Consider the following 16,511-nt stretch of genomic DNA (forward strand, 5'->3'; position numbering starts at 1 on the left):
ATTACCTGTAAAACTTTACCATGGACCACAGTTCCAAGGACGCCTGAACACAGTCTTGGAGTTAAGCCTGTGAACAATCCACGCTTCCCATCAATGCTCGCAATGTGCTGAGCTAAGAACACAAATCAGAGATTTACATTCTAGCTGAAAAAATGGTCACACAGAAATTTCAAGAAAACATGCTCGCTCTCTATTTTTTCCAGGGACTCCTGCCTATCACACTTGCCAATGTCGTCCAGTTCTAAATAAATCAAGACACTCACCGTAACAAAAGAGACCAGGAAGTTGACAGACTTGCCGCCCAAAAATATTTCGTCCTACTGTTGGAGCGAGAGGCTCATATCCCACCTTTGAAAATAAGAGCATATATCAACACTAGGCAACATTCCCCGGAATGCCTGGGTTGCAAGGTCTTGAATAAAGAACAAACTTAGAATTACAATTTTTAACACAAGTTAAAATGCAGTGTATGTTTTCCAAGACAGTAACGAAGCTATCACCCCTGTCCATTTTTTTTTTTGTCTTGTTTTGTTTTAAATTTTGGTACTTGGTTAAGACTGGTTTCAATAAACTCCAAGTTTTCTTTCAGTTCACATTCTACAAAAAAAAAAAACACATATAGCTGTGATAGATTAGCATTAAACTGAAAACAGAATAAGGGAATTTTTGTGTTAAGAAAGTTACAGTTCACTGAGGATGCGCAAAAGTATTTTCTAAAGAAAATCTTTTTTTTTTTTTTTTAAATATTTGGACAAAGTGAGATGACTAAGCCAGTGTCAACTTCATATTTGGCTAGCAAGACAAAGCACTCAAAGGCAAACACAGATACAGCTTGAGAATTCATTTGACAAACAATTATAAGCTAAGTCTGTATTAAAGGAGCAGACAGTCATGAAAAAATCTAATCAAGGCCATTTTAGAGTTAATTTCACCATGTTATCTCTACAACATGTTCAGAGTCTTTAGTGCCAAAGAGATCCTTGAGGGAATGAATGCTGTTGGACATGGTCTTGACTCTCCACTGCTGTGATTCTCAACCTATTCAACTGAAGAACTCCGGAAAGGCTCACAGTGCAACTATTTTTAAAACTGAGTATTTGGGAATTTCACCAAAACCCCTGAGACACTTGGCAACACAAGGATGTTGTGCAATCAGAATTAAGGAGTTTCTGAGGCAACAGTTCTGATTGTCACTAGAAAACCTTGCCTCCTGGATAATGACTGGGTAATGGGCTTATACCAGATTTATGGCAAAATGCTTTCATCTCAGATATTACCTAGCTAAAAATGTGCCAATTTTGTTTTACATGTCAGAGGACATTTCAAAGATTTGTTCTTTTTGTATTTTTTGGCCACGTTATGCAGCTTGTGGAGGATCTTAGTTCCCTGATCAGGGACTGAACCTTGGCCCTAGGCAGTGAAAGCGTGGACCTCCAGAGAATTCCCTTTGTTCTTAATTTGAAAAAATATTTATTTACTTGGCTGTGCCAGGTCTTAGTAGTAGCACTCGGCAATCTTTGTTGTGGCATGCAGGATCCAGCTCCCTAATCAGGGATCCCCCAAGGGGGGACGGGTGGGGATCTCCAAGACTTAGCCACTGGACCACCAGGGAGGTCCCCCCACTATTCTTAATTTAAATAACTCATTTTACAATAGTTTTTTATTTACAGGTTCTGAATCCACATGGGTCAAGTCAGCAACATGTTGTATGAATGAGTATCACAAACTCAAAAATAAGAAATGGGGCCTTCCCTAGTGTCATGCCTATTTTTGACAGAAAGGTGGATGGCGGGGTCAGGGCTTCTATCCTTGGTACCATGCATGATGTAATGACCTCAACACACAACAGAAGTTTCAAAAGTTAAAGACCTGTCCAGGAAAGTCTAGAAAGGCAATTGAAAACACTATCATCAGTTAAAACCTGGCATACCTGCCTGTGAATAGAAAATACCCCTTAAGAATTTTTTCACAGAAGATTAGAAACTAATACATATACTTAAAACTCTCTAACAAAACTGATGTCCAGCTCTGACAGATGGGATTTTCACTGTCATGAGCCACATGGGCTGCTGTTGGAGAGCGCTCAGTGCATCCTTCCGAAATTTGACTCAGCAACCACTTGATTATCACTTCTGAATGAGCTCCTTGTGTTTCTCTGGGTATCTGGTGCTAAAATCTCGGAACAGAAAAGCAGCAATAACAGTAGCCAAAAAAAAAAAGAAGAAGAAGAAAAAGAGGAAACAAAAGCTAATAAAACGTGGGCTCCCCTTACATCTCAAATTTGTCTTTAACAGATTTCACACCTTGCGTTCGGGGCGGGGGACAAGAGAAGAACGCTCATTTCAGGGGAGCGGAGAGGGAAAAGGCTGGGAAGTCCTTGGCGGCGCCCGGCCAGGATCGACCTCGGGGAAGAGAAAACAAAGTTCAGGGGAGCCACCGGGCAGGGCAGGGCAGGGCGGCAGTTGGGCTACCGGGAAAGGAGCGGGCCTCACGGCTCGGCTGGAAGGCGAGACCTCGGGAAGGCCCACGGCAGTGGGAGCTCCGCGGACGACGGGAGTCGTCCCTGCGGGGAAGGAAGCGGCGAGCAGCAAAGGAGCAGCAGCATCTCAGGAGACTGAAGGCCCGGAAGGCTGCAGCCGGTCCTCGGGCGCCCTGGGCAGCGGCGACCGAACAGGGTGCCGAACGGGGCAGGGAATGGCGACGACTCATACCTGGATGAGCACCTTCACGTACATGAGCGGCTGGGACAGGATGGTGAGACCGGAGCCCAGGAGCACCTGACTGGCCGCGTCCGCCATGATGGCACCCGCGGACGGACAGACAGACCGAGCCACCAAGCGACCGAGCCGGTCCCGGGTCACGTGCCTGGGCCGCCGGCTTCACTGGCCCGCCCGCGGCGCGCGCGCATGCACGCCCCGGCGCGCGCCTCCCCGCTCAGGCCCCGCCCCCCGCCCCGCCCCCAGAAACGGCAGGCTCTCGCGAGCCGGCGCGGACGGCGGGGCGGGGCTTGCGGGCCCGGGCGCGCGCGTCACGTGCCCTCCACTGGGAACGGGCCGTTTCTCCTGCGCTTGCGCAGGCAGAGAGCTTCCGGGTGGGGAAGAGTGGGCGTGGCGATGGGGCCTGACCCTGTCAGCCACCGCAAGGTCAGCGGAATAAAAGGAATTGTAACAGGATTCTTCGACGTTCTGGCCTCTGCACTTGAGCTTGTGGGATCAGCAATGTAAGGTCCAAAGAATATTCAGCGTCAGAATCGTAAATAATCTCAGTTCAGTTCAGTCGCTCAGTCGTGTCCGGCTCTTTGCGACCCCATGGACTACAGCACGCCAGGCCTCCCTGTCCATCACCAACTCCCGGAGTTCACTCAAACTCATGTCCGTTGAGTCGGTGATGCCATCCAGCCATCTCATTCTCTGTCGTCCCCTTCTCCTCCTGCCTTCAGTCATTCCCAGCATCAGGGTCTTTTCCAATGAGTCAGTTCTTCGCATTTCAGTTTCCGCATCAGTCCTTCCAATGAATATTCAGAACAGATTTCTTTTAGGATGGACTGGTTGGATCTCCTTGCTTGCAGTCCAAGGGACTCTCAACAGTCTTCTCCAACACCACAGTTCAAAAGCATCAATTCTTTGGCACACAGCTTTCTTTATAGTCCAACTATAAATAATCTAATGACCAGCAAAACCTAGATGAGTTTGAATAATGAACCCATCAGGGGGTTGTTATTCATGAACTCATTCATTCAAGGTTAGCTTCTCGGAAACATCTTCTCTGACCTGTATTTAAATTTACACCTCCCCCCTTTATTCTTACCACAGCGTTTTGTTCAGTTCAGTTCATTTCAGTTCAGTCGCTCAGTCGTGTCCGACTCTTTGAGACCCCATGAATCACAGCACGCCAGGCCTCCCTGTCCATCACCTACTCCCGGAGTTCACTCAAACTCATGTCCATCGAGTCAGTGATGCCATCCAGCCGTCTCATTCTCTGTCGTCCCCGTCTCCTCCCATCCCCAATCACTCCCAGCATCAGAGTCTTTACCAGTGAGTCAACTCATCGCATGAGGTGGCCAAAGTATTGGAGTTTCAGCTTTAGCATCAGTCCTTCCAATGAACACCCAGGATTGATCTCCTTTAGAATGGACTGGTTGGATCTCCTTACTTAGAATTATCTGGAATTTATCTTTTAATCTCCTCCACCAGAATATAAACCACCAGTGAGTTCAGGAGCCAGGACAGTTTTTGATCCTTGTCTAGCCAGTGCAGGACACATATGAGATGCTCAGTAAATACTTATTGCATAAACAAACAATTACTAAAGTGACTACCAGGCCACAGGTTATTAGGGGCAAAAATTTAAAAAAAGCATTGTCCTCGACCTTTCAGTCCCAGCTCATACTTTCTAAATCAAACAACACTTAGAACCTGGTGCACGAAAGAAGAGGAGACTCGTATTTCAGTCCTGGCTCTCCTTTGCATCAAAATGATTCAAAAGTCATTTCATCTTCTATTTTCAGTTTTTGTATCTAAATCTAAAACTACTACCTGCCTCTCAGGATTATTATGGAGCCTTAAATGAAATTGTGCATAGGATAAGATTTTTAAAAACTGTATATTGAAATCCAAATGTTAGTTTTAATTAATATTGTTCTGTACTCAGCACAGTGCTAGGGAGGCAGTTTACAGAGTGGGAGGGAGAATGGACTTGGAAATCTATGGTCCAAATTTCACCTCTACCAATTATTAACCGTGTGACCTTAGGCTGATCACACGATGTCTTTGAACCTTAGAAAAATGAGTATAGTACTATCTACTTCATTCCGTTGTTGTGAGAATTGAGTGAAATGATATGCCTACACAACTTGGCACATGAAAGTATAATATCAAATTGTAACTTTTTGAGTTATAACACACAAGTTGATTCTAATTAAATCCAGAAACTGTTTCGACATCAAAATGATTAATGTCTAACAGCACTGTCTAACCAGAGGATGTTTGATGTCTAACCATAGAGACCATTTAGCAAGAGGACTTTTTTTTCTGATTTTTTTGAAGTGTAGTTGATGTACAAAATTATATGTTACAAGTGTACAACCTAGCGATTCACAACTATTAAAGGTTGTACTTTCTGGTTTCCCTGGTAGCTCAGCTGGTAAGGAATCTCCCTGCAATGTGGGAGACATGGGTGCGATCCCTGGCTTGGGAAGATCCCCTGGAGAAGGGAATGGCAACCCACTCCAGTGTTCTTGCCTGGAGAAATCCATGGACAGAGGAGCCTGGCAGGCTACAGTCCATGGGGTCGCAAAGAGTTGGGCATGACTGAGCAACTTTCACTTTTCACTTTCATACTTTATTTGTATAAATAGTTATTGGGCTGGCCAAGGTTTTTGGCCAGCCCAATATTATAAAATATTGGCTATATTCCCTGTGTGGTACAATATATACTTATAGTTCACTTATTTTAATCATAAAAGTTTGTACCTCTTAGTCCCCTACCCCTACTTTGCCCCTCCCCGCATTGAGTGGACTCTTTATTCATGGATTTGTGCATTAGTGGTGCCCAGAATGCATGTTTGCCTTAATGATGTCTGTGGGCTCTAGGAGGTACAGAGACTCTTGCAAGAGCATGTGGTTGAGTTGGGGTGTTGCAGGCTGCTGCACCACGTTCTCCAATGGTGTAGGGTAGAAGCTGCCCATGAAATTTCGGGAAGAACCGGTTGAGAGGGAACTAAAGTCAGTGGCATAGATAAGGGAAGTGCAAAAGTATAGGGCTGCCGTATACAGCTCCCCAAGCTGTGCACTGTACGGCTCCAGAGCGTGCCATTCTCAAGGACTGTGATTCAAATGAGTGGTGCTGGACTTGCCCCGGGGTTCAGTGCTTAAGACCCCACCCTTCCAATGCAAGGGGTGCAAGGTTCAATCCCTGGTCGGGAACTAAGATCCCACATGCCGGAGGGTGCAGCCAAAAAGTAAGATAAATAAAATAAGTAAATAAAAGGTGTTCCCAATACAGTTCAATATGGTGACCATATTTGGTGACCCGTATTCAGGTGATGAGAGGAAAAAGGGAAAAGAGGCAGAGATAATTGGGAAAGGGTTAGGACAGAAAAGAGTCACTGAAGTCAAAGGTTTGGAAAAGAAAGGAAGTGAGTAATGTCAAAAGCTGCTGAGAGATCTGTAACAATGATGGAACCCAGAGAAAGATTCGGGGACTTGCCAGATAAAAGACTCCTGGGGTGGAAGGCAGTTTGAGAGAGATCAGAACTCCTGTACCTTTTTTCCCATTTTCCAAATCTGATTCTTCCACTTAGCTAGTTGACAATCTTGGGTAAGTCATTTAAACACTTTGTGCTGTAGTTGGGGTGGATAAGCCCTCCTCCAGTGGCTCACTGTGATAAATTTCAAAAGCTACCTGGCATTTCCCTATTTCCCCTCTCTTCTTTATTTTTCTAGCCTTTATCACCTTCTAAAGAATTATATAATTAATTTTAAAGTTTGTGCCCTCCCACAAAATACTAAAATATGAGCTATTCTAGGAGGGCAGGGATTTTGTCTTTTTTGTTCACTGCTCCATTCTCAGTGCCAGGCACATAGGTACTCAGGAAGTATTCACTGCAATAATTATTACAGTGGAAACCTCTAGATTTTACTAGACAATGAGTGTGTCAGTTTCCTTCCCACTGGATCACCAGGGATTTCTCTCTGTTGGCTTTTCAATGGGGAACAGACAGTAGATGGGAAGCCCACATGGCTAGGAGTCAGAAACCCAGAAGTGCTGAACTTATTAATAACACTTGCTTTACGACCTTGGGTTCATGCCCCTTGCCAAGCTTGAGTTCCCCCATCTGACAAAATCAGGAGGCTGAGGAGCTCCAGTATTCCGTGCAGGTGAAGATCTCTTGAGTCGTAGGACTTTGGCAGAAGACGAGTCCTGGGCTTATAAGAGGGGTGAACGGGACAGCAGAGATGTGGTCCTGCTTCTTTCCCAAGAGCACCCTCACCTGCAGGCTGGCTTTCCAGCCCTGCTCCTCCCGCTTCAAAGAGGAGCCGTCCTCTCCCTGAAGCTCATCTTGCACTGTCTCCAGCACTAACACAGTCAGAGAAAGACAAGGGTAGGGGGGTCTTTTTCTATGTCTCTCTTTTTGGAGAAAGAAAACTTTTCCTCCCCTGGTAGACTGCTCATAAATCACAGGGCAGAAGTGGGTCATCTGCCACCTGCTGACCCAGTTGTTGGCAGGGACCAGTGATTCTCAACAAGGAGTGATTTTGTCCCCTGGGGGATATCTGGCAATATCTGGACACAGCAGGAGTGCTGTTGAGAAATCCTGGCCTAGTCTAAGGTGTGTTATTCTTTTAAATTCTCTTAGATTCAATCTGATAATATTTTCTTTGGGCTTTTAGAATTTGACACGATTGATACTCAAAAGTGTGGCTGGTCGTAACTTTCTTTGTGTGTGCTGGTATTGTCATTTGGCATCAGTGTTATACAATACAGTATTTTTTTTTAAAGAAGATATTCTTTTTTAGGGCTTCCCTTGTGGCTCAGTCAGTAAAGAATCTGCCTGCAGTTCAGGTAGACCTGGGTTCGATCCCTGAATTGGGAGGATCCCCTGGAGGAGGGCATGGCAACCCACTCCAGTATTCTTGCCTGGAGAATCCCCACGGAGAAAAGAACCTGGTGGGCTACAGTCCATGGGGTCAAAAAAGAGTTGGACACGGCTGAACGACTAAGCACACACACAGCACACATTCCTCTTTAATCCTCGACAACATTTAAAATAATAATTCTTAAAGTTGTGGTAGAGTAACCCTATGAAACTGTCTGGACTTGGTGCTATTTTTTTGGGGGGGGGATTGCTTTCTGACAACATTCCTTATTTCTTTTAAAGTACTTTGTTCTAATTTTCCATCTCTTTTGATAATTTGTATTGTCTAGAAAATTATTTCGTCCATGTTTTCAAATTCAATCACATAGAGCTAAGCAAAATAGCCTCTTATGATTCTTTTTTTTTCAGTTCCTATAACTTCTTTTTCATATTCTTTTCCATTATGGTTTATTATCGGATATTGAATATAGTTCCCTGTGCTATACAATAGGATCTTGTTTATCCATCCTAAATGTAATATTTTGCATCTGTTGTTCCCTAACTCCCAATCCAGCCCTTCCTGACTCTGCCCCACCCTGGCAACCACAAGTCTGTTCTCTATGTCAGCGAGTCTGTTTCTGTTTCACATATAAGTCCATTTGTGTATGATTTCTTCTTAGTATATGCTGAATCTGTGGTTATTTCCCATTGGAATCATTGTTTCTTTGGTGTCTTTATATGCGCTCTCTTTTTTTTTTTCCTGATTAGGTTTTCCAACATTTTAACTCTTTCATTGCCCCTTTTTTCTCCCAAATGATCAGTATACTCTCGGAAAATCTCAGTGAGGGTAAATGAAAGCTCTTGAGACTGGCAGATAAATACAAAACAAAAATTTTAGAAATGTTTGTTTATTTGGCTGCACCAGGCGTCAGTTGGGGCACGTGGGACCTAGTTCTCTGACTAGGGATTGAACCTGGGCCCCTGCATTGGGAGTGTGAGTCTCAGCCACCGGATCACCAGGGAAGTCCAAAAACAAAAGTTTTAATACAGGAGACAGAAAAGTTAGAAAGAAGAGGGTTAAATCAACTTGCTAGAATCAGAGCCCATACTCACAGCTCAGAAAGACAGAAGACCATATAGCCGAGTGAGTGGCACTTACAGTTCTTCTCTCAGCAAAGAGAGAAAAACTGTTTAAGCAGCCTACCTACTAGTTAGGCTTACTTTAGAGATTACCAACATGGCTATTTTTAGAGCAAGCTTGCCTGTTTTATGAAGGCTTTTCTTCTTTAAGAATATGCATTTTGTCCTTTACAGTTTTGCCCGTCCTTGGCCACTGGTGCAGTAAGGTTCATGAAACTGAGGAAACGCGCTGAACTCCCTGCCAGGTTGTGAGGTTCGTTACAGTTCAACCAGCTCTGACACATTGACTGCTTTCCGTTGGCCTCCCAATTACTTATGTCTGTTACTGACTGCAGTAATTCCTTCCACCTGCTTTCTTTGACTTCATTTAGTTGTTCTAATTCCTTCCGTTAGATGCTGTATTCACTGTCTATTGCTACCATAATGAATTGCCACCGATTTGGTGGCTTAAACAATTCAGTTTATTATCTGACACTTCTGCAGGTCAGCAGTCCAGTAGGAGTGGCGGACATCAGCTCTGGGTCCCACAAGGTTGAAATCAAGTCACTGACCCACCGGGTGCTTATCTAGAAGCTCTCGGGGAGAAGTTACTTCCAGGCTCATTCAGGTTGTTGGCAGAATTCAAATTCAGTTCTGCATGGTCACAGGACTGAGGTTCACATTTCCTTGTTCGCTGTTGTCCAAGGGTTTGTCTCAGCGTCTGGAGATTGCTAACATTCCCTGACTTCATCTTCATAAACTGGCAATGATGGATCCAGTCTTTCTCATCCTTCAAAAATCTCTGGTCTCCTGTCTGCTAGGGCTTCCCTGGTGGCTCAGATGGTAAAGAATTTGCCTGCAGTGCAGGAGACTTGGGTTCCATCCCTGAGTCTGGACAATTCCCTGGAGAAGGGAACGGCAACCCACTCCAGTATTCTTACCTGGAGAATTCCATGGACAGAGGAGCCTGTGGGGCTGCAGTTGATGGGGTTGCAAAGAGTCGGACACCTGAGTGACTAACACTTCTACTTTCTACTAATCTCTTCTCTGTCTTATTCTACCCCACCTCTCTGATGAAGTCTTCTGTTTTCCTCTTCTAATTTAAGATTTCATGTGATTATACTTGACCTACCTGGATAATCCAGAATAATCTCCCTATTTTAATGTCAACTGATTAATAACCTTAATTCCATCTGCAAAACCCTTTTATAGCAGTACCTAGATTAGTGTTTGATTAAATAAGCAGAAGATGGGGATCTTGGGGGAGACTTTTACTTTGGGCCACATGGCATGTGGGATCTTGGTTCCTTCTACCCGGGATCAAACCTGTGCCACCTGGAATGGAAGCACAGAGTCTTAGCGACTGAACCGCCAGGGAAGTGCCACGCAGACCTTTAGCATTCTGCCCACTGCTCTTTGTTACCCTCACGCCATTCACTGTTGCCCTTTCGTGCTCATTACTAAGAATTGAAGTGTCAATTTCCTTTCGAACCCTGCTTTAGCTTACATATTCTAATACGTCCTTCAGTAGTTAGAAATTTTGGTGTTGACTCTTTTTTGACAAAAGATTTGCTTGAGAGGACTTTTTGATAGCTGAATGGCAGATCAAATTCACGGATTGAAATTTTCTTTTAATAGACAAATTTGGTCAATTTACATTTCTTGATATGACAGATACTTTTGGTCATAGTTATATTATTATGTTTTATAATTTTTTTAATATTAAAAAAGTGTTTACAACTTTAAAAATAGGCTTTTGTGGATAGTGTCAAAATAAACTTTTACTATATGAACTATTTCTTTTTGAGTGTGCATAGGTATATTTGAAAGGTTCTGTTGTATGCATATGAAACAAATTTATACTCATTGTTTTCCCTTCCCCATCTCCATCACCTCCCTTCCTTCCAGGTCCCACACAACTGTATTCTTGCATTTCACAGTGTTCACACAGAGTACCCATAGTGTTCATATTTATATCTTTAAACATACTTACCACTTATCAACTTTACATTTCTTTCTATGAATCAGCATCATCACAGTACTTTGCACCTTTACTCCTCCTTCTCTCTCAACTATTATTAGAAATATAATTAACATATTGCTGCTGCTGCTGCTGCTGCTGCGTCACCTCAGTCGTGTCCGACTCTGTGTGACCCCACAGACGGAAGCCCACCAGGCTCCCCCGTCCCTGGGATTCTCCAGGCAAGAACACTGGAGTGGGTCGCCACCTCCCTCTCCAACGCGTGAAAGTAAAAAGTGAAAGCGAAGTCGCTCAGTCTCGGCCGACCCCCAGCGACCCCAGGGACTGCAGCCTACCAGGCTCCTCCAGGTTTGGGAATTCCCTGACAGTCCAGTAGTTAGGATTCTGCACTTTCACTCCTGGGGGCACAGGTTCAGTCCTGGTCGGGGGACTAAGATTCCACAAGCCGTTTGGCCAAAAACATATTGCTAGGTTTATAATATTTTCATTCCATTTTATAATAAAAGTCATTTACATTTTTTAAAGACTAGAATAAAATAAAATGGCTTTTATATTCTCTACGAGTTCTTTCGGTGAAGTTGTCTCTATTCATGTCTTGGTTGACTCAAGTTTATTTTGTAATAGATTTTTCAAAAAAGGAGTATGGAAAAAATATATGTTTATAATAAATGCATATTAAAATTTTAATATTTCTGCCTGGATGCCTTACTTTCACCTTGAATTTCAATAACCTCACTAAGGCAAGTCTTACTTTTGTTGTTGTCATTAATTTTTCTGAGAGAAGGTGTGATCTCACTATGCAGATTTTTTAATACTGGTAGATTGAATTATATCTTTTTAAAAATAATTTAAGGCTATATTTTGAAAGTAGGTGATAAAGCAGTGTGTAGAATATGATCTTATTTAACAGAAAACCATTTTTACAAAAGATTTGAAAAGATTAAAAATAATTTGTTAACTATGATCATCTCTGGGTGACAGCGATATTGTGTTTTTATTTCCTTAATATTGCTTAACTGATTCCTTAATTTTCTGTAATAAACCTATATATATTTTTACAGTAATAAAAGGCATGAAGGGGACTACCCTCGTGATCCAGTGGCTGAGCCTCTGCGCTCCCAATGCAGGAGGCCAGGGTTTGATCCCTGCTCGGGGAACTAGATCCCACAGGCCACAGTGAAGATCCCACATGCTGCAACTAACGCCTGCAGCAGCCCAATGAATAAACCTTTTTCTTAAAAAAAGGCATGAAAGGCAATCCTCTCCAAGGCTTTTGGGAAGGCTTTCTCAGCCATCACCACTGATGTCATGTGGGCAGCAAGTGTTCCTGACCTAACATGATGAGAAGGGCACTTCGCCTCTATGGCATTCTTTCTAAAAACCCCTGAAAGTGAAAGTCTCTCAGTCCTGTCCGACTGTCTGCGACCCTGTGGACTGTATAGTCCACAGAATTCTCCAGACCAGAATACTGGAGTGGGTAGCCTTTCCCTTCTCCAGGGGATCTTCCTACCCCAGGGATAGAACCCAGGTCTCCTGTACTGCATGTGGATTCTTTACCAGCTGGGCCACCGGGGAAGTCCAAGAATACTGGAGTGGGTAGGCTATCCCTTCTCCAGGGAATCTTCTGGACCCAGGAATCAAACCAGGATCTCCTGCATTGCAGGTGGATTCTTTACCAGCTGAGCTACCAGGGAAGCCAAAAACCCATCAGTTCAGTTCAGTTGCTCAGTCGTGTCCGACTCTTTGCAACCCCATGAATCACAGCACGCCAGGCCTCCCTGTCCATCACCCCAATCAAATTATAAGAAAATCTTTAGACTAGACCAACTGGGGGAATCATTCTACAAAACACCTAACTGGTATTCTTCAAAACTGTCAAAATCATGAAAAATAAGGAAAGACTGGAAAAGGGTCACAGACTGTGGAGATAGGACAGGGAAAAGCACTGTAATGTCTGGACTGTATCCTGGAATAGAAAAAGGACATTAAAGGGAAAACTGGTGAAATTCCAGTGCAGTCTGGAGTTCAGGCCATAGCAACGCAGCGGTGCTTTGTTGGCTGTGATGGGCGGTAGCGCGAGGGGAAACTGAAACCGCGTGGGGGGTGTAGGGAGCTCTACAGCTGGGGCTTTTCTGTAAATTAAAAATCAGTCCAAAGTAAAATGGTTACTTTAGGACTTCCCCGGTGATCCAGTGGTTAAGGATCTGCCTGCCAATGCAGGGGACCTAGTTTCAATCCCTGGGCTAAGAAGACTCCACACGCTATGAGGCAACTCAGCCCTGCACACCACAGCTACTGAGTCCACACCCTAGAGCCCGTGCGCCACAACTAGAGAAAGCCCGCTCACAGCAACAGGAGCTCAGTTCAGTTCAGTTCAGCCGCTCAGTCATGTCTGACTCTTTGCGACCCCATGGACAGCAGCACACCAGGCCTCCCTGTCCATCACCAACTCCCCAGAGCTTACTCAAACTCATGTCCATCGAGTCGGTGATGCCGTCCAACCATCTCATTCTCTGTCGTCCCCTTCTCCTCCTGCCCTCAATCTTTCCCAGCATCAGGGTCTTTTCCAATGAGTCAGTTCTTCGCATCAGGTGGCCAAAGTATTGGAGTTTCAGCTTCCGCATCAGTCCTTCCAATGAATATTCAGGACTGATTTCTTTTAGGATGGACTGGTTGGATCTCCTTGCAGTCCAAGGGACTCTTGGAGTCTTCTCCAGCACCACAGTTCAAAAGCATCAATTATTTGTCACTCAGCTAATACAGCCAAAAATAAGTAGGTAAATAAAATTTTTTTAAAGAAAAAGACATCCAGAAACAGAGGTTCTTTCACTAGGTGTTTTTGGATCTGGTGGTTTGCCTGGATTTGCTATAGCCATACAACTATAGGGCAGAGTTAACTTGAGAACAAAGTTGGCATCAAAGGTGACAGATGGAAGATGGTAATGCCTGGATCTTTGATGGTGCTAGTGAGCTGCTAAATAAATTAAGCACTCCTGGAGCTGCCTGACATCTAGACTGATTGTATGAAGTAACAACTGTTTTGTTTGAAATTTGTTTTTCTTCCTGTGGGCTGTGGTTGAAATCATTGTAGTTGGGAAAGGCAGCTGAGTAAACAAATTGGTACAGTGAAGTGTTTCAGGTGCAGAGGTCAGAGCCTCCAGGTGAAGGAAGGACTGGCAAGTTCTGCCCGCGAAATAGCATCAAACAATTTCGCAGGGTCAGTTACTGTTTGACTTGGTCTTGAAAGGTGACAGGTGTTTGCTAAGTGATGAGGTGAGGGGGTGGTATGCAGGGATCTGGGAGGGGCGGTTAATGTTCCTAGAGAATCACAGGGAGCCTGAGGGGGCAGAAGGGCCCTGTCAGAGATGGGCCCCTGCGAGGGGACCAACGCGATCAGACAGCCTTGTAATGTGCTCATCTTGGCGGCTCTGCCAAAGCTTGGATGGGAGACCAGAGTTAACAGTGGAGACACCTTGAACCCATGCGTGTATCCTCCTGTATTTCCTTCTAAATGTAGCTTCCGTTGATGACTCCTGCCTGACCCTCACCGTGGTGCTTGTGAGGCGTCGGCCCCGTCTCCAGCGCCCCGTCTGCGCTCACTGGCTCACTCTCACCATTCGTTCTGTTGGGTTGGTCAAAAAGCTCATTCGGGTTTTCCCATAAGATATGGAAAAACTTGAGCAAACTTTTTGGCAACCCAATACTTTCTTTCTCTTCTCCCTCTCTCCCTTTTTCATTAATATGAAATCATTGATTCCTGATTTTTCTAATGGGTTATTATTTATAAATGTCCTTAATCATTTTGGTACCTAATATCCCATACAACAAACTGTGGAAAATTCTTAAAGAGATGGGAATACCAGACCACTCTACCTGCCTCCTGAGAAACCTGCATGCAGGTCAAGAAGCAAGTTAGAACCTTTGGATTGGTTCAAGATTTCAAAAGGAGTATGCCAAGGTAGTATATTGTCACCCTATTTATTTAGCTTATATGCAGAGCACATCAAGTGAAATGCCAGGCTGGGTGAATCTTGAACTGGAATCAAGATTGCTGGGAGAAATATTAACAACCTCCGATATGCAGATGAAACCACTCTAATGGCAGAAAGTGAAGAACTAAAGAGCCTCTTGATGAGGGTGAAAGAGGAGAGTGAAAAAGCTGGCTTAAAACCTCAACATTCAAAAAACCTAAGATCATGGCATCTGGTCCCATCACTTCATGGCAAATAGATGGGGAAAAAAAGTGAAAACAGTGACAGACTGTCTTTTCTTGGGCTCCAAAATCACTGCAGACAGTGAATGCAGCCATTAAATTAAGACTCTTGTTCTTTGGAAGAAAAGCTATGACAAACCTAGACAGCATATTAAAAAACATATCATTTTGTCAACAAAGGTCCTTATAGTCAAAGCTATGGATGGAGAGTTGGACCATAAAGAAGTCTTGAGTGCCAAAGAATTGATGTTTTCAAATTGTGGGGCTGAAAAGACTCTTGAGAGTCCCTTGGACTGCAAGGAGATCCAGCTAGTCAATCCTAAAGGATATTCATTGGAAGGACTGATGCTAAAGTTGAAGCTCCAATACTTTAGCCACCTGATGTGAAGAGCTGACTCATTGGATAAAACCGTGATGCTGGGAAAGATTGGGGGCAAAAGGAGAAGAGGGCAGCAGAGGATGAGATGGTTAGATAGCATCACTGATTCAATGGCCACGAATTTGAGCAAACTCTGGGAGACAGTGAAGGACAGGGAAGCCTAGCATGCTGCAGTCCATGGGATTGCAGAGTTGACACGACTTACTGACTGAACACCACCACTACCACCACCTAATATCCCAGATTTGGCTGGTGGCAGCCTCTTCAAGCTGGCTCCTTTCTCTTGTGAAATGCTTCCTAATATTACTAATTTTTTAAGTGCTTTCTTACGTTTTGGCATAACAAAATGTTCCAGACTGCTCATCTCATATTTGCAATGTACTAGCCCCTAGAGAAGGAAATGGCAACCCACTCCAGTGTTCTTGCCTGGAGAACCCCAGGGACGGGGGAGCCTGGTGGGCTGCTATCTATGGGGTCGCACAGAGTCGGACACGACTGAAGCGACTTAGCAGCAGCAGCAGCAGCAGCCCCTGGAAGCAGCCATTTCTCTAATGAACCCTGATTCCTTTAAGTGCAAAATGGTATGGAAGAACAAATCTCCGTGCAAAATATGCTTATTGCTAATGAGGTGTTTGGTTTTAGACCCTCCTTCCTAGCAGACACAGCTGAATATATATACTTGTGAATATACATCAGTTCAGTCGCTCAGTTGTGTCCGACTCTTTGCAACCCCATGAATCACAGCACACAGTCTTATGCCTATACAGACTTGCAGTGTCCTGTCCATCACCAACTCCCGGAGTTCACTCAAACTCATGTCCATTGAGTCAGTGATGCCATCCAGCCATCTCATTCTCTGTCGTCCCCGTCTCCTCCCGCCCCCAATCCCTCCCAGCATCAGAGTCTTTTCCAGTGAGTCCATACATATTTTAGAAATCATGAATGCACACTGATATCTCCAATTCCAATCCATTTCCAGAAGGTTTTTTTTTAATCGGTTTGTTTCCTTCTGTTAAATATTTGTGTTTCTTCTTCCAGAGTAAACACTCTGGCTCTTAAAGCATCAACACATTTATTGATTTGCCCAATCACATAATATATCAAACACAGTTTCAGAACCATTTTGCCAGTACGAGTACATAGACAAACCTGCACAAAGGGTTCACAATTCCTTAGCAGTTTTCTCCCTATCCCCAGCCCACCAGCACTTAGCTTCTAAACCATTTCTAACAAGATTGTTTGC

The 16,511-nt window shown here is 44.2% G+C and overlaps 1 protein-coding gene across 2 annotated transcripts in view; it reads right to left on the reverse strand.

The window, feature by feature from the left end:
• The window catches only part of LOC129554835 (mitochondrial carrier homolog 2), a 72,868-nt gene that overhangs the window by 18,041 nt on the left and 38,316 nt on the right, over nucleotides 1-16,511 (reverse strand). Inside the window, exons 1-3 of one of the 2 annotated variants that reach the window (XM_055424113.1) lie at nucleotides 2,712-2,885; nucleotides 264-348; nucleotides 6-112 (exon numbers count right to left, since the gene is read on the reverse strand). In XM_055424113.1, coding sequence (XP_055280088.1) covers nucleotides 6-112; nucleotides 264-348; nucleotides 2,712-2,798 — 279 coding nt within the window. In that variant the 5' untranslated portion in view covers nucleotides 2,799-2,885. Of the gene's footprint in view, nucleotides 1-5; nucleotides 113-263; nucleotides 349-2,711; nucleotides 2,886-16,511 lie in introns of those variants that run through there. The other variant, XM_088843334.1, reaches the window with a different exon arrangement.

Source organism: Moschus berezovskii, chromosome 14 (assembly GCF_049115385.1).
Source record: "Moschus berezovskii isolate FMDL1 chromosome 14, NW_MosBer_1.0, whole genome shotgun sequence".
NCBI classification, from domain to species: Eukaryota; Metazoa; Chordata; class Mammalia; order Artiodactyla; family Moschidae; genus Moschus; species Moschus berezovskii.